The sequence below is a fragment of the Archocentrus centrarchus genome, chromosome 17 (assembly GCF_007364275.1).
Source record: "Archocentrus centrarchus isolate MPI-CPG fArcCen1 chromosome 17, fArcCen1, whole genome shotgun sequence".
Classification (NCBI taxonomy): domain Eukaryota; kingdom Metazoa; phylum Chordata; class Actinopteri; order Cichliformes; family Cichlidae; genus Archocentrus; species Archocentrus centrarchus.
Window position 1 is genome coordinate 33,732,927 of NC_044362.1, and position 18,028 is coordinate 33,750,954.

General features: G+C 41.8%; 1 protein-coding gene across 4 annotated transcripts; it reads right to left on the minus strand.

Moving 5' to 3' along the window:
• Nucleotides 1-7,004: 7,004 nt before the first annotated feature.
• On the minus strand, nt 7,005-15,205 carry LOC115795855 (uncharacterized). 4 transcript variants are annotated; one of them, XM_030751974.1, is made up of 12 exons: nt 15,185-15,205; nt 14,739-14,867; nt 14,522-14,645; nt 11,055-11,150; nt 10,197-10,334; nt 9,908-10,085; nt 9,692-9,828; nt 9,307-9,400; nt 8,783-9,112; nt 8,538-8,703; nt 8,338-8,462; nt 7,005-7,756 (listed from the first exon to the last, which is right to left on the minus strand). In XM_030751974.1, the coding sequence occupies exons 6-12, from the start codon at nt 9,917-9,919 to the stop codon at nt 7,439-7,441; spliced, it is 1,182 nt and encodes a 393-aa protein (XP_030607834.1). In that variant the 5' UTR covers nt 9,920-10,085; nt 10,197-10,334; nt 11,055-11,150; nt 14,522-14,645; nt 14,739-14,867; nt 15,185-15,205; the 3' UTR covers nt 7,005-7,438. The 4 variants fall into 4 exon arrangements, with proteins under 4 accessions (XP_030607834.1, XP_030607837.1, XP_030607836.1 ...); XM_030751977.1 differs by lacking the exon at nt 9,692-9,828 and having other exon boundaries at nt 10,197-11,150; XM_030751976.1 differs by lacking the exons at nt 14,522-14,645; nt 14,739-14,867; nt 15,185-15,205 and having other exon boundaries at nt 11,055-11,863.
• Nucleotides 15,206-18,028: the final 2,823 nt, after the last annotated feature.

Consider the following 18,028-nt stretch of genomic DNA (forward strand, 5'->3'; position numbering starts at 1 on the left):
TGAAGGCTGCTGAACTGACCATCAAAACGACAATAGAACTCGTTCAGTCTATTTGCAGTTTGTAGGTCGTCTGTGGAGTGGGGGGTTTTAGGCTTGTAGTTGGTAATCTGCCTAAAACTTTTCCATACAGAGGCCGCGTCGTTCTCTGAGATCTGCTGCTGTATATTCTCAGAGTGATGTGATCTAGCAGTGGCCACTTCCTTGCTAAACCTGTACTTGGCCTCTTTGTAGCAGTCTTTGTCCCCACTTTTAAAAGCCTCCCTCTTCTCTATCCACAGCTGCTTCAGTTTGGGAGTAAACCAGGGTTTGTCACTGTTATAACTCACCCTGGTGCGTGATGGCACAATGCTGTCCTCGCAGAAGTGGATATACGAGGTTACAGTGTCCGTGTAGTCATCCAGACTGTCACAGGCAGCCCTCATTGAGTCCCAGTCTGTAGTTTCGTGTTAGTACCTGGTGTTAAAATAACATTTGTGAAAGTGTTAAAAGATTGACACCCATTTTTTTGTTACATTAACACCAGACATTGTTTACTATTCAACAATACCAGGTGTCACATTAACATTACAGTAGTGTTGTGTTAAAACGTAATGTTAAAAGTAACACCAGTATAGTGTTACTCACAAAACAAAATGTGGTGTTAAAAAGGTAAATTATGCACACCACAAGGTGTCAATACAAACCAAATCCACTAGAAAAATATATAATAAATATTTAAAACATTACACAGAAATGGAAAGTTTAATTTTTATTAAACCCATTTAAATATTAAAGACCTTCAATGCACAGCTCATATAAAACAGCAGCGGGGCACAATATATGTTATTTCATCACTGTCAGCTGAAAACTGCCTGTCATAAGGCTGATAATATATCAGATCAGAGATACAGATAACAGCAAACACATCATCCACAATCTCTATTCTGAAAGCATTCAGATGATCATCAAAATACTCTGTAATGACTTTAGCAGTCAAAAGAAATGCTTCATTTCCTTGACTATGATGTTAACAATTTTTTGAAAAACAGGCATTTCATTTTCAGTACTTGTACAGACAATCATTCCAATATGGTATTCTGTTCCAAAGTTTTTCACCCATGAAGCCGTGGATACACAAGGCACATTCAACCTGGGGCAAGACCTTAAGAACTCACTGAAATCTAGTTCACTTATTGTGTTACGTCTGTAAGGGTATTGTGTGTGTGTCTCTGTTATATGCTAATTTGTCTGTGCAGGTGCTCGGGCTCGATTGGTGCGGTGTGCTCCCGCCTGCTGACGGTTGGCTGCGATAGAGGGACACGCCCTACTTAGGAGGCTGGAGGGACCACACGGACCCGAGAGCATCATTTGTGTCCCAAGCGTCCAACCATCCACCATACTAAACATATGTTCTGTTCCAGAGTGGGTAGGGGTGAGCCGCCAGTGTGTTTCTTCAGTTTTCTCCTGTGTTGTTATAGGCAGGGAGGTAAGCAAGTGTCATTTGTTTTGTTTCTTTTTGGTTTAGGTTAGACGCCGGATCACGGTAGTTTTTAGTTCCCATTTTGTTTATTATTTTGGCCTGCGTTCACCCTGATGTGAATCGCTCTGTGTGTGTTTGTCTGTGAACCAATAAAGCATTGTGTATATATATTTTCATAGACGGTTGTTGTGTGGCTGCTTGGGTCTTGGGGGGCGAATGGTGTTCTCTTCATGTTGCGCTCCGGGCCCCTGGACGGGTCGTAACATGAATTGGGGGCTCGTCCTCTGTTTCTTCGCTTGGTTTTTTGTGTGTTGTTTGGTGGTTGTGGTTTTTTCTTGTGCTGTGGGGGTATGTTATGGAGTTTTCTCTAGATGATTTTGTTATTGCTCCTTCATGGGATAAGCTGGAGAATTGTAGGAAGGCGGATTTGTTAATTATCGCCAATTGTTATGACATTGCTGTGTCTTACAGTGCCCGTAAAGCGGATGTGATGGCAGCTCTGGGTGCAGGGTTGGTGGACAAAGGCGTGCTTCCTTTGCAGGTAGTGGTTGCCAAGCAACCAGCGGAGGCTGGTGCGGGGGTTGACCCGCAGGCTGTCCCAGAGGTTGTTGGCGCGCCTACGGCTGGGTTGGAGCCGAGTGCGGGGTTAGGTCCTCCTTCGGGTATGTCCACAGAAGATCTGCGTTTAACTTTGCGGTTAAAGGAACTTGATATACAGGCGATGCATCTCCGCATCAGGGCTTTAGAGCTTGAGCGGAATGGTCCGCCGGTGGCTTCTACTCCTGTCTCCCTTCACCCGCACTCCACTGCTCCTGCAGCATTTGACATTGCTAAACACATAAAATTAGTTCCTCCGTTTCGTGAGGCTGAGGTTGACTCATACTTCAATGTTTTTGAGCGTGTGGCGGCCGCGCTGAGCTGGCCCGAGGAGTGTTGGCCACTACTGTTACAGTGTAAACTTGTTGGTAAAGCACAAGAAGTGTGTACTAGCCTGTCTATTGAGGATAGTCTTAACTATGACATTATTAAAAAGACTGTGTTGCAGCCATATGAACTTCTTCCTGAGGCGTATCGCCAGAAATTTAGGAGTTGTGAGAAGTCTGACGGCCAGACATTTGTGGAATTTGCACGGGAGAAGAGTCGGCTGTTTGAGCGTTGGTGTCAGGCTAGCAAAGTGAAAGATTTTGATGATCTTAAAGAGCTCATTCTGTTGGAGGAATTTAAGAAGTGCTTGCCGGAGCAGGTGGCTGTTTACCTGAATGAACAAAAGGTGACACTGCTCACCAAGGCAGCTGTCTTGGCTGATGAGTTCACATTAACTCATAAAACCGTATTTTCCACTGCTCTCTCCCGCGGTGCGAAAATGGGTTCAGAGAAGAAAGTGAGGTTGTTCGTGTCTGGTCAAAATCACAAGACTGTGGGTGGTGATAACCGTGGGTGTTATTACTGTCATGAAACAGGGCACTTAATTGCCAGGTGCCCTGTGCTTAGACAAAAAGAACAGCGGAAGAGTCAGAAGTCCCCCATGTCTGTGGGTTTAATCTCCCCGCTGCCTGAGATGCTCTCACCTCATGAGTTGCGACCTAGCTGTGGGGTGGAACCTGGTTTTGAACAGTTCATCACCAAAGGTTATGTATCTAGGACTGGGGAGGGGAAAGAGATGGCGCCGGTCACTATTCTTAGGGATACTGGGGCTCATCAGTCTTTTATGTTGGACTCTGTGTTGCCACTGTCTGATGAGACTGCATGTATGTCAGATGTGCTGGTATGGGAAATCGAAATGAGTGTTATCCGTGTGCTGTTACACATGGTGTACTTACATTCGCCTTTAGTAACCGGCCGTGTTAAAGTCGCAGTGAGGTCCCGATTGCCTGCTGAGGGGGTTACGTTTATTTTGGGGAACGATTTAGCTGGTGGACGTGTTTTTCCTACCCCAGAAGTGGTTGATGTGCCTGTAGCTTCAAGCTGCAGTTCAGACGCATCAGTGTTGGATGCTTCAAGTGTGTTCCCCGCTTGTGCTGTTACTCGTGCGCAGTCGCGTAAATTTTCTGATGTTGTTGGCTGTGCTGACACGTTTATGGCTGCGTTAGATGAAAGTCTCTTGCCTGCTCCAGTGACTCCTGCTGAGGGGAGTACACCCGCGGTTCAGGGTGACGTGCTGGAAAAGGGATCTGAGTTGAGCTTAGAGCTAAATAGGGATTTGTTAGCAGATGGTCAAAAAAACGATTCATCTCTAAGTATGTACCTGACCTCTGCTGCAGCCTCTGGCGAAGAGAGATGCCCCGTTTACTTCTTCCTACAGGATGGAGTCCTCACGAGGAAATGGTCCCCTGACTCCAGTGGCCTGCACAGTATCACCCAGGTGGTGGTACCGCAACCCTATCGGTTACAGGTACTTAGTTTGGCTCATGATTCTGGTATGGCCGGGCATCTTGGTATTAAGAAAACCTACCACCGTGTGTTGCGTAGTTTCTTTTGGCCTGGGTTAAAATCGGATGTGCTGAAGTATTGCCGCTCGTGTCACGTATGTCAGATGGCAGGTAAACCAAACCAGACTATCCCACAGGCACCTTTACACCCTATTCCAGTGATAGGAGAACCTTTCGAGAGAATCATTCTGGATTGCGTGGGCCCACTGCCAAAATCCAAAGCCGGTCACTAATACATACTTACGGTAATGTGTGCTGCCACAAGATTTCCTGAAGCTTTTCCCCTGCGATCTCTAAAAGCAAAAACTGTTGTGAAGGCCCTTACTACATTCTTTTCTACGTTTGGGCTACCACACGTTGTTCAAACGGACCAAGGTACGAATTTTATGCCCAGGCTGTTTGTACAGGTTCTGAAGGAGTTGGGAATTAAGCATGTAACCTCCAGCCCATACCACCCGGAGTCACAGGGTGCTTTAGAGAGATTTCATCAGACTCTGAAAATGATGCTGCGGAAATTTTGTCTTGACACTGGTAGAGATTGGGACGAGGGTTTGCCCTCGCTGTTGTTTGCCGTGAGAGAAACCACACAAGAGTCTTTAGGATTTAGTCCCGCTGATCTTGTGTTCGGTCACGTGGTACGTGGACCTCTGCGTCTCCTTAGAGAAAAGTGGTTGTCGGAGACTCCGCAAGCCCAACATAACATGTTGGACTATGTTAGTAACTTTAGGGAGAAGCTCCACCATGCCTGCCAGTTAGCGCAGGAGAATTTAGCTCATGCCCAACATAAGATGAAGGTTCGTTATGACAAGAAATGTGTTACCAGGGATTTCCAGCCTGGTGAAATGGTGTTAGTGTTGCTGCCTTTATCAGGATCCAGCTTACAAGTGCAGTTTGCAGGTCCGTATCGCGTGGAGCGAAAGATCAGTGACACAGACTACGTGATCCACACTCCAGATAGAGGAAAGAAAACCAGAGTTTGCCATGTTAACATGTTGAAACGCTATATCTCGAGAGACAGCTTAGCTGCCCCAGTCCCTGTGTGTTCTGTGTCTTCCTACAGACCTTCTGATGATGGTTTGACCGGGAGAGAGGATGTGAGAGTGGGTTGGCTAACAAACTCTGAGGTACTGAATAATCTTGAGTCATTCCTGGCTGACCTTTCTGCCCCTGCTAAAGCTGACATTCTTGCCCTCATAGAGAGCCACTTGCTGCTTTTCTCTGACCATCCCCAACAAACATCTGGGCTATGTCACGACATTGATGTGCAGGGTCACCCACCAATCAAGCAACACGCGTATCGCGTTAACTCTGCTAAGCGTACGATCATGCAGCGGGAGGTAGAATATTTGGTCAAACACAGACTGGCAATTCCCAGTGCTAGTGCTTGGAGTTCTCCCTGTGTTCTGGTTCCAAAACCTGACGACACCTCTCGTTTCTGTAATGATTATTTGCATAGACGGTTGTTGTGTGGCTGCTTGGGTCTTGGGGGGCGAATGGTGTTCTCTTCATGTTGCGCTCCGGGCCCCTAGACGGGTCGTAACAATTGGGTAATCTTTAAGAGGACCAAACTGAAACCTCTGAAAGTAAAAATTCTCCCAATGAAAAGCCAGCTGCCTCTGGTGCTTCTTTACCAGTGTTTTGGTTATGTTCTTAAAGTTCTTTACAGATTTCTTGAAGAAATTGTGTTTACCTTCAAATCTCATACACCACACATGGATGAGTGGTCCTATTTTTCTGATGCATCTGGGGTAATGAACCAGCAGATGATGTTTTGGAATCAGCTTCTTATCTGTAAATACGGACTTAAAGAGTTTATGATGGTCAGAAATCAAATGCTTTAAGAAATAAGTCATACGTCTGTGATTTTTGGTGAGAACACAGTATTGACAATTTGAATCAAGAGAAGAATTACCCTCCAGTAGCTGTTATTCCTGTCAATTATATCTCCAAAAATCTAGAGGCACCATGACTGAATAGCATTGAGGTCATTGCTACCATCAATTTGACTGCACTAGGTCTGTTGTTTCTCTCAAGGTATCCATAGTTAAAGCTCTGTATCCTTTCTGAAAGGGTATTTAAATCTATGGAAGTCCTAACCATGTACTGAAAAAGAAGCTGAAGTTCATACTGCACAACACCTTCCAAAAGGTCATGCATAATATCAACTGCGTAGTTGTTTGAACAATGAAAATACTGCAGTGCATTAAGAGGACATTCTCTTTTTACACCAAAAGAATGGACAAGAATGGGATTTTGTGCCACAGCATTGAAATGTTCTGAATAGAGCTCTTTTGTGCGAAAAATTAGGTCTTGGTCATCCTCACTGAATACTGACTGAAACTTTATCAGTTAAACAAAATCGACAACAGTAAGTTGCACTGAACAATTCAACCAAGCCAAAAAGGCTATGCAATGCCAAATTATCACCAGTAACCTGAACAATTGAACCCCTTAACGGTGTATCAGAAAATGGGACCTTAATACCTTCTGTCTCGAGACATTTCAAGTCATTAACAAGAGGCTGCAAGACTGGACCAAAACCGTACTTCTTTAAGTCCTCGGCATGGAAAAGAGAAACTAGATGAATGTTCATCAAAACTGAATTGAGTTTAGCTGGCAAATTTCTCAAAATAAAATAAATACAGCCAAGTTTATGTGAACCCCTTTTGGGTCCCAGTGGATTCAAAATCATCGTAATACAGCTGTATTTGGAGTGCATGTTCTTGCTCTGAAAATAATGAGTGATTTCTGAGATAGGAACCATCATTGATGTCTCTATATATCCCATCTTCATGACACTTTACCTGTTGAAAGCAGGTACTGAGTTCTTGGTTGGTGAACAATGACTCAAGTGTTCCTAAAATAGGTACATACATAAATTTGTCATAAACAGGAATTTGACTGTATACACCTGTGGTTTTATCCAAACATGTATCATAACGTACTTCAAGAACATGCTCTACTGGTTCAACAATTTTCCATTTTTTTTCAAAATACTTTTGCCTCTTTGTTTCAGTGTTAAGGTGTGTGAATGGATTTTCTATGTTCTCAAAACATTCTCTGACTTTGTTTAAGGTTTGTTCATTCACCTCAGATGAAAGACACTTAAGAACGGCTTAAATATGGACATCATTAACAACCTCCTCCATTGAACAAGTTAAAGACTGCACAATATTTTCAGAAACTCCAGCTGCTTGAACTTGGGCAATAACAGAGCTACACATATCCATTAACTGCCTCTTTTTAGCATGACTTTGTTGACCAACAGAAGAGCTACTCAATGGGTCATGAGCAGAAACATCATCTGTCTCAACACTATCTGTACCAACATTGTCCTTATAAACAGAATCTGTGGCAAATGTGTTTCCGTGTGCTTTCAGCAAGTGCTTCTTGAACCCAGAATATGTGTAAAAAACAGATGAACAGCCATGTTCCCCACATTTCAAATGCAATTTGTGCCCTGGATACAAAGCATGACTAAATTTCAAATGCTGGAAAAGAGTTGAACAATTTCTGTGCTGAATCTTACAAATGTAACATGTTAGCATATTCAAGTGTTGTTAATCCTCACTCTAATTTCCTTGACTCTGGGGCTCTCTTTTGTTGTTGCAACATCAATGCCATAAACTGTTGTTTGGATGAATGTGTAGAAGTTGAGGAGGGTTGCATCATAGGACACAGCAAACACAAAGTGTGCCTTAAACAGTTCATCGAAGGCAGCCACTGCAGTCTGTGCCACACAGGGAATGGGCCTCTGATCCAGGATGATGTAGAATTTCTGTATCCTGCTCTTCTTTTCTCCAACGTAGAGGAGGAAGGGCTGTACAGATCCAACTTTGGAAAGGAAGGTCGCCATGCTTGTCCCCACCTAAGATTGAGAGACAGCATGTTAGAAATGATTGCTCTTATTCCCTCACAAGCAACAAATTAAGGACATTTTATTATTTATTATTTCATTTTTTTTTTTTTTTTTTTTGGGGGGGGGGGGGGGGGGGGTGGTTAGCACTGCTGCCTCAGTTAGATTACCATCTGGAAGGCTTGGGTTCGATTCCACCTTGGCCCCTCCCTCTCTCCCTGTGTCGAGTTTGCATGTTCTCCCCGTGTCTGCGTGGGTTTCCTCCGGGTACTCCGGTTTCCTCCCACAGTCCAAACACATGCACTTACTGGGGTTAGGTTAATTGGAAACTCTAAATTACCCATAGCTGTGAATGTGAGTGTGGATGTTGTCTGTCTCCCTGTTTTGGACCTGCAAGAGGCTGGTGACCTGTACAGGGTGTACCCTGCCTCTCGCCCTATGTCAGCTGGGATAGACTCCAGCCCCCCCGCAACCCTGAATAGGATAAGCAGAAGTGAATGGATGGGTGGATATTTCATTTTTTAAATTTAGTTTTAGAAAAGTGAGACCTATTTACTGTAAGTGAAGCAAAGTAATTCATGCCAAAAACATACCTTCATGAACTTGATAATACGGTCAGCAGCCTGAGGTGCACTAATTTTTCCCTGTCTTTTCCCCTTCGCGGTTGGAGGCAAGAGATGAACCAGCAGGAGAATAGCTGCCATGTCACTATCCCATTCTAATGAAATAACACACACCATCTTAAGAATCACAGCATGCAAATGCATATGTAGAGAGTTCTATTAATACCTACCATAATCACTTGATTCCTCCTGAGTGGACAGAAGGTCATCCAGATGAGCACTCTGTCGAAGGCTTTTGCTGACAGTGGTGACCCTCGTTTTATAGAATGTTGGCCATCTTGCGATGAACTTCCCCAAGATGTCTTCTCTAAAGATCACGATGAAGTCCTGCTCAATCTAGCACAGAGAAAAAAAATGCCATCGCAATCCAATTCAACAAATCAATCAGTTAATTAAATCTGTCTGAGTTTCTTACTAAGCCTGGTGTATCCAAGAATCTTGGGAAGTGATCCAAGATGTGTGATGACTGGTCCAGATCATGAAGCATATTCTGTCTATGCTTAAATGTTGCCTTCATTTTCTCCTTGACAACTTCCTGGTCTGATGAATGTTTCATCATGGACATTGCTTCTTTGCATCCATCACCAAACAGCTGTTCAGATGTTAAGGTCTCCCTCAGAGTTCTCGGGCCGCCTTGATGAGCAGACTTGGAGCTCCTCTTGAAGTCACTTGCAGTGTTACGCTGAACTGTTTTCAATCGATAGGCCAGATAGCCCTGTCCACTGAGAGGATCATAGTAATGCTCCTATCACAGAACAGACAAGACAAACTGTCTATTACATTCCATTCAAAAGGACAATTACAGCTGGGCTGCAATGGTTAATCGACATTGCCCCCCCCCCCCCCCCCCCCCCCCCCCCCCCCCCCAAATTAATAAAAATCCAAACAGATTTTGACCCAAGAAGAGAACATTCAGGGTTCCTGCAAATTAATACTCACATAGCCAGTCGGTGAGCCATTATCTTTCAAACTGGGGAAGAGGGTGACAATTCCCAGGGCGTAGGTAATGCGAACGTTGACAGGAGGGACTCTCCTAAAAAACAATTCGATAAAAATATTGCCATTTCACATAGGGATTAAACAAACACACCAACTGTGCAAAGGGTTATGAATAGAAATTATATATTTAATGTATTCAATAAGTAAACTTAAAACCTCTCAGCAATTACAAACTATTTGAATAATAATTATGTTAATTGTTTTTCAAATAATTCTGACATTTCTGTGGATTTCATACATGTATGTGTTTAACTAAGATGAAATTACAGTGCAACCAATCGAAAAAATAAAGGTTAAATTCCACCCCCATACAGATGGCTGAGACCCATGACTTTCAATCATATCCGCCACTAAAATGTTGACAAGTTTCTTTCTTGTTGGTTCAGAAAGACTTCTGGTTTTGTTGTACTCTTTCATTACATCTTCTCCCCCTGGTTTTTGGTGCAGAGCTACATAGACAATCTGCAACAGATTTCATGTCATCCTGCTATGAATTGTAAAAATGGATCAATGTACTATTTCCAACCTTGAACCAACTCACATTTTTTGCCATCTCACTGTCAGGTGGTCCTTCAACCAGTCGTCTTCTCTGTGCTTTGGTGTTCCTTGTAATCACTGTAGAAGATGAGCTTGCTGAGCTTGGAGACTTGACTGACGAGAATGAGCCATCTTCAGAACTGAAGAAGCATCTGTGACCTCACTCTCATCAACAGGTGCCACTGTATAAAATTTAGAAACTTCATTAGTAAACAAATTAAAATAACTTTCGCTTTATAAATATTTTTAAATGCATTAGAAGTAACACTTGTTTTAATGCTTTTATGTCTTACCAAAGCGCTCAGTAACTACTTTGAAAGATACTGTAGCAGACCTCAGGAGTTCATCAAAAATATCAGCATCCACATCGACTCCAGATGAGTCCTTCAGGTCTACAGAGACTCCACTTGCCAAGTTGAATTTAGCATGAACTGGAAGGGAACAAAAATACTCATCTTAACCTGCTAATTTAACACATGGTTAGAACTGTAAAGGGACAATCACATTTATAATTAAAATATATTTCAAATAACATTTTCAGACAATGAGCTGCTGGTTAAAATAGTAAATTTTATCATGAAGTGTTGCCTCTAGTGTTGGCACACAGTTCACCAAAATTTTACATAACCATTTTTATGAACAACAATGAATGAATTATTACTCCAACAAAGCTCATTACTTCAATAAAGAGAGGGGAATTAATAAATAGGCTGGACATGAGGAACACATAGATGGGCCTAAATCTTTCTACTAAGAATTGTTAGACAAATCCACATCTTCTTTTTTGAGCAACATAAAGTATCCCTGTCCAAGTTTTGACATGCCATCCTCCAAACGTAATTAAACCAATAATTATTTATGCAGTGACCATCTTTTATCCTTTAGGTCCAACATGCAATTACACTTAGCAGAACCCACCAACACATTTTGAAATTGGTTAAGAGTTGTTCATTTTTCGACTCCATTACATGACTTCCCAGAGTTTATGTAACAGACTCTTGGCAAAGGCACGGCACTGGTGCTGATTAAAATGCAGATTCCTAAAGGCCAAAAACTATCTTTATGATGGGGAAAGACATTTGAGTTAGAAAAACTAAGCTTGCTTTATTTAATGGCAGCTGCCATATCAACATAATGAGCACTGAACTTACCCTCTTGAATGAACTTCAAGTAATCATAGCAGTCATCTGTCACTGGAACCCAAACCCATTTCTGGACTGCCTGATGCTCCACCTGCACCACCATTTCTCCAGAACAAAAATGGACACACTCCAAGCTTTGACAACACATTACAGATATTTTAAAGAAGCACTGGTGCTGAAAACTAATGTTTGACTATAGCTTTCTGAACACAAGTAGCGCTGCAACTATGGATTATTTTTGTAATCGAGTATTTTATTGATTACTTCATCCATTAATCAAGTAATCGGATAAGAAATTATTTTTCATATTAACAGTTCATCTGCATATTTTAACTTCCATACTGCTCATTTTTCTCTGTGTGAAACAAACAGTGGTGGGGGGAGCAGCTACAAAGCTTTATTTTTTTAATTTATTTTTTTCACGATCAGGTGGTTGATGAAGGACCTCCAGCTGTGTCTCTGTAAGTCTGTAACTGTGTTTACAGGAACAAGCCCTGCTGCTTTGGACTAGAAAAACGTTTCCTTTCAGGCCACCTGAGCTCACCATCTCAGTAATGGCTGTGCAAGTGCAGACAGCACTTAAAACAGCTGCTGAAAAGAAAAGAAAAAACTAACATTCTCTGCACAGCAAGTACAACGCACATGTGCACACTCACAGCACAGCGCAGTGGGGGCGGGGAAAAACCTGTCAGCGAATATCCACTCCTGTTAAAGGGTCCCTAATGTGAATGAAATGCTCCACTTACACGGAGACACCTAAGCTGCAGCATTAAAAGGAAACATCGAAGCAACAAATTTGTATCGAAGATTTTTAGGATTATTTGAGTTACTTGAGGAATTGTTGCAGCCCTAAATTTTGCATTAAATGTTCAATTTGTGTATCAAAATACATGAAAGTTGGTATTTACCTTTCATGCTTTGATTTTTTATTTATTTTTTTTTAAATAGAAAGCCTGAAATTTTCCTTTGCTCTTCCCTTTTCCTCTAACTTCTCCCGTTTATGCCGGTTGTCATTTTGATTTCTGTAGCCCACGAAATCAAGCGTGCGCACACCCGTAGCAAGATCAAACGTGCACATTGTGAATGAAACTGCCCCTGCTCTGTGGTAGATTGCAAATTTTGTTTAAATGATATAAGCGCAAATGGCGATGATAGCGAGCTAGCCCAGGCAGAGTCCGTTTGTTAAATGCAGTGACAGCAGAGGTCCAAAAGTAAAACCATGAAATCCTCAGCCGTGCGCGAGGGCGCCTCAACAAGGTTCAGCGCCTGGCGATCAATGGCTAGGTAGCATACTGGTTTTTGGAGGGAACGTCCCCCACGTCCTCTTGAAGGCTCATTAGCAGTTTGTATTGCTACCTTTGTAAATGCACACATCGACAATATTTAAGGCCATACCGCCAGACGAGTCATATTTACGCTGTAAAATGACTACTACAACTGACCAAATATAACATTAGAATTCAAATTTACCGCTCCCCAGATTTGGCAAAATGGCGGGACCTTGAATTTGGTGAACTTTCCATTCAAAATAGGTTAAATATAGTATATTTTTTGATGTCACAAACTAAAAAGCACATTTCCATCAAAACACTAATCAAGACTGGGCATTTAGCTTACCTTTAGGAAGTAATTTTGTCTTCTGCAGGTTAAAAGAAACGGTAATGTCAGACCGAGTGACTGCTGGCAACCGACAGAAAGCAGACGGCACTTTGCAGCCGTAAAGCGAAGGCGTGGCTTAAGCAACACCAACCAATTAACGTTTGAATTTAACAACTTAAATATGTAAGAAGTTACACTGGCAGTGTTATTTTACAGCTGTGTGTTGTTAATACAACACCAACACTTTTTATTTAACACTACACCTAAGATTTTAACACTGGCATTTTTACTGTGTACCCTTATCTCCAGATCTAATCCATTTCACCTGCGAGCACGTTCGCAACTGGACTGCGGGAATCCAGCTTGCGGCTCAGGTCCATCAGGTATTGAGTCTGAGTCTGTAAGGTTCTGTATAGCCCATCCGTCTGGTTGTGCAGTCTCGCCAAGTGCCGAACTGCTGCCCAGATTTTCTTAATTTCCCGGTAAAGCAGATATCCTCCAAGCCCAGACAGGAGAGATACCGTCACCAAAAAGCCGAATATGTGTACGTCTTCCACGTCCTCAAGCAAAAGCGCTGAAAGACACACAGGTCTCCACACACTCCAAGAGTTGACTACGTATCCAATGAAGTCTGTTCCACTGGGACATGGGGGCTCCCCTTTCCCCGATAGTGTTGAGGGCCCAGTTTGCCAGATCCATTTTGATTCTTATTCGGTCGATGTGTAAGGGAGGCACTCACAGCCATCAGCAGCAGGGTAGAAAGGGGAGGGCAGGGGAGAGCGAAAGATGCGACCGTCTCCGTCGAGAGCAAGATAATAATATAATAATAATATCATCATTTTTTCTATTACAGCTGTCACTAAAACCAACCAGGACATGTATGGTTAATCCCCACTACCTGTACAGACCATACCCGACACACCTCCATCAACATCTCCTTCACCGCCTCCTGCATCTCAACAAATACCCAAAGGAGCGCGGTGTGACGGCTGTTAAACTCACTACACTTCGCATTAAAAACTCGTGTTAACCGATACAGTCTGCTCATTTGTGTGTCGACGTAGTCATGGAAAACACATTGCGTCAAATATAACCCAGCACACCCTGGGGGCTTGTCAAGTGTGAACAAACTCCGCATAGCAGCCAATGAGTCATCAGATATTAAACCGACGTTACACGTTGTGAAACAGTCTTTGAAGTCAGATGACACGTATACCCTCCATAAACCTGCACGGATGAAACAGGGTTTTGGTGACCGGAATCAACAAACAATTTCAGGCTGATTTGGTGGACAAGCAGGAATATGCATCAGACAATGATAATGTTAAGTATTTGTTAACGTGTATTGATGTATTCTTTAAGTACTCATGGGTCAGATGCCTTAACTCAAAGTCTGGACACGCTGTTGCAACAGTTTTTGAGGACCTTCTGAGTGACGGTCGTGTGCCCGTTAAACTTCAGAGGAACTGAATTTTATAATACCCATTTTCAAAGAGTGTTAGCTTGGCATGACATCACACATTTATCAACATCTAGCGAGATCCAAGCATCCTTTGTTGAATGTTTTAACAGAACTTTGAAGACGCGTATGTGGAAATCTTTGACATCAGTCCACTCACATAGATATGTAAATGTCATACAGGATATCCTAGAAGTTTATAACAAATCATACCACAGATCTATCAAAATGGCACCCTACGGCGTAAACACAGACAATGAGAAATTAGTGTGTAAAATGCTGTACAAGGTGAATCCGCCTGAGCTGTCAGCTTTTAAATTTAAGGAGGGAGACGCTGTGAGAGTATCAAAACTATGAGGTAAATTTAGAAAAGAGTATGAACAATCTTACACAGATGAGGTTTTCATCATAAACTTACTTAGGAAGAAGATTTCCTCCAGCACGTGGATACTTGTTTTTCTTTTTTCTGTATTGTAGTCTGCATCGCACACTCCAAGTATGATGCAGACAGGACCAGCGTCAGCGCACCCAGCAGACGCACTCTGTTAAGGGAGGTGCTGTTAGCAAAGGCTCATGGGAGTGCTCGTGTTGGTGTTTATATGTTTAGCTACAGCGTTATCAGTTATTCCACTTACGCTGTTGTAACCGGCACCGCTCTGCCTTTGCACTCTAGGCCGGGCAATCTCTCTGCCTTGTGTTGGCAATAAAGAGTTGAAGGAGTCGTCTGTTTCTTTGCCAACTGAGGCAGGTTTACTCTCCCACATCTGTTTGAATAAACATAAATTTAGTACAGCGAACTCATGGAGCTTCTGCGTGCACACCCTTAAGAGAACAAACCAGGAAACACATGAGAAGCTGCCTGTATGGTCTTGCAACCTAGCTTAATACTAGCTTGTTGCAATAGACTGCTGTACTCAACAAAAAATAAAAAAGATTCACACTAACAACAACCAACAATGTCTCAACACTTAATTTATGAGCATAACAAGCAAGGTTTGAGCTGTATTTTAACACTTCTAACACATTCAATTGCTCCATAACCAGGAACGTATCATAACCAGGAGCACGAACGTAACCTCACCTCTTCTCAGCAGCGCCTCTTGCCAACTGAGGAGAGACCACCGGAAGTGACATGGAAGGAAGTCGAAGTGACACAACAAAATAAAAGCTCCCAAAACATGAACATAGAAAACAAATACATATATACATGTGAAAAATAACAACAAAACCAAATAACAGGGGATGGATTCTTGGTGGAATATAAAAAAAAAAGAATCTTAACATTTTAAATACACCTGCTACACTGTATCAGTCTCTCACTGTTATTATTAGTTTGAGATGTAAATTAAACACATTGTCTGGTTTTGAGGTTTATCCACCGTGACTGAGATGGCTGTAGGGTCACCATACCTGTTGGACAACATGGCGTTACTTTGTGTGAAAACAGCTGCAGTCCCTACACTTGACCAACAAGTGGAGCTTAGAAATTTAAGAGACTGCAAAAAATTTGTGTTTCATGCTCATGACTGTCACAGAAATTGGATGGGTGTTCTGGAATGTAATTTCATTGTATGTCTTGGCATATAATGACAATAAATCCTACTTGATTCTTGATTTTTGACCAGCTCATTAGCCTACATAGTCCACTTATCTGTGTAATCCACAGGCCCCACTAATTAGAGTAAAAAAATCTAATCAGTGCTCCTTTAACAACATTGGTGATGTGCGATACTGCAAGATTTGATATCAATCTGATACAAGTAAATACAGGGCAAGTGTCACAGATACAGATACCGAATTTTCATGAAGTTTAAGTGTTTTGTGATTTTTTCCTTTGGATCATTAATTAGTTAAAACCAGCATAGAACTGGGCAAAGTTTATAGGTAAATAGAAAATACTTTATGAAAATAAAAGTTTTGTTCTGAAACATTAGAAAAGTAACAACAATTTTCTCTATACATTCTGATGTCTGGATTTTTTTCTTAAATAAAGTGTACAAAATGATCACTCAAGAACAAATTAAAACTTTTTTTCAGGTAGAGGGTTCAGAAAGTATAATAAAAAAATGTAATAAAAATATCCCTTCATTCACTAAATTTCTGGATTTTTTCTTGAAAAAACAAGCTGTAAAAAATCCACAACATTATAAAACATTTAAAGCAAATTCATTTTTTTCCCCCCGAAGTAAAAAATGTTATGTATCATGTGATGGCATAATGTCAAAACACTGCAGAGAGGGAGGAGCAAAGTGTGCCTGATCTGTGCTGTGACAGGAGCGGCATTTAAACAGACGGTCAGCTCGTATCTTCGATGAAACCGCAGCGCTGCATACAGGAGAGAAACTGAAGCTAAAGTATCATCTCATTACACTGATATTGATCAATATCAGTGTTGGTATCGATATTATCGATATTTGGATCAATCCGCCCACCACTAAACATGTTCTCTCTCTTTTCTTTATTGTTTGTTCATGATAACATTTTGTTTATTGTATTGTACACATGTAATAACGTCTGCTTGCTTGTATTTAACGTTTAATGTGTTTTGTATCATGTTATTAAAAACAAAGAAAAGAACATGTTGTAACAGGTAGCCAAAAAAAGGTATGATGCATCTCTAATTACGTGATAAGATGATGCCATAGAGTTGTTCCAAAAACGAAGAAACGTTCAGTTCAGTTTATGACTGTTCAGTTTATGGCCATTTAATTGTTTAAATAATCATACAGTAAAAATGGAATCTATTGATGGAATATCAGCCTCACTTATAAAACCAATGATCGTTATAAAACCAATGATCAACAATTTAGGTGATTTTTCAATGGAAAATATGTCGAGATTCATACTCTGAATTACAGACATCTTCACTCAGACATTCACATCATGTCTAAGATCCAGACATTTTTCCATCCACAGTGTGCTCTGTGTCAGCAGCTTCATCCCGATCAGTGTGATGTAACAGTGGTGCTGCAGTAACTACAGTAAATGTTTCAGAGGAACTGACTGACAGTCTGACAGCTGCCTCATTATAAATCCGTGACATCATCGCTGTCTCCGTGCTTACAGCCTGTTGACGAGTGAACGACTGTAAAAGCTTCATATTATGTACAAAAACATGAACGTCTAACTGGGATTTCAGTGCTCGTAGAAACATAAATGTCTGCAGATGAATTCGCTCCTCTGACGCTCTGACAGCCACTTTATGAAAGAGGAAATGAATGGGAGTGTCAGACAGGTGGTTCAGGTGCAGCAGGAGGGGCGGAGTCAGAGAGACACTCAGTTTGTGGTGTTTTAACCAAGAAACAGCCAGGGCGCCGTGTTGCTCATCATTGTATGCACTACATTTAAAAACCTACTTTAACTAAAGATCACGTTAGTAATAGATATTTTATTTTTATTAAATTAGGGAGAGACAGACACAGCATAAGTGGAATAACTGATGACGCTGTAACTAAACACATAAACACCAGCATGAACACTCCCATGAGTCTTTGCTCTGGCGGAGCCGGGCACATTAATCCGTCCGCCTCAAAAACTGCTGTATAAAGCTTTTTCTTCCTAGCCTGGTTTGTAACAATGAATCCAAACAACAGAAACTCCGCGTCAGCTGATCACCGGCCGACGGTCCAATGCGGTGTTTTAACTAAGAAAACAGCCAGGGCGCTGTGTTGCTCATCGTTGTATGCACTACGTTTTAAAACCCTACTTTAATTAAAGATCAAGTTAGTAACACATATTTTATTTTCATTAAATCGCGTTCACCCATCCGCCGCAAAAAACTGCCACGTATAATGCTTTTTATCACTAGCCAGGTTTGTGACAATGAAATAGAGAGAAATACGCAAAAGCAGCCCGCACTGAAGCCACCATAGTTATACTTCTCACACGTGACTGTAGAAACTGTTTCCCCCTCTTTCAGGTGTAG

Bases quoted from the DNA above. Each gene is read 5' to 3' on its own strand.
- LOC115795855 (XM_030751974.1), bottom strand. The intron at 9,113-9,306 runs GTGAGTATTAAT...GTTCTGTGATAG, and splicing joins ATGGCTCACCGACTGGCTAT to GAGCATTACTATGATCCTCT. The intron at 7,757-8,337 runs GTATGTTTTTGG...TCTCAATCTTAG, and splicing joins GTATTATCAAGTTCATGAAG to GTGGGGACAAGCATGGCGAC.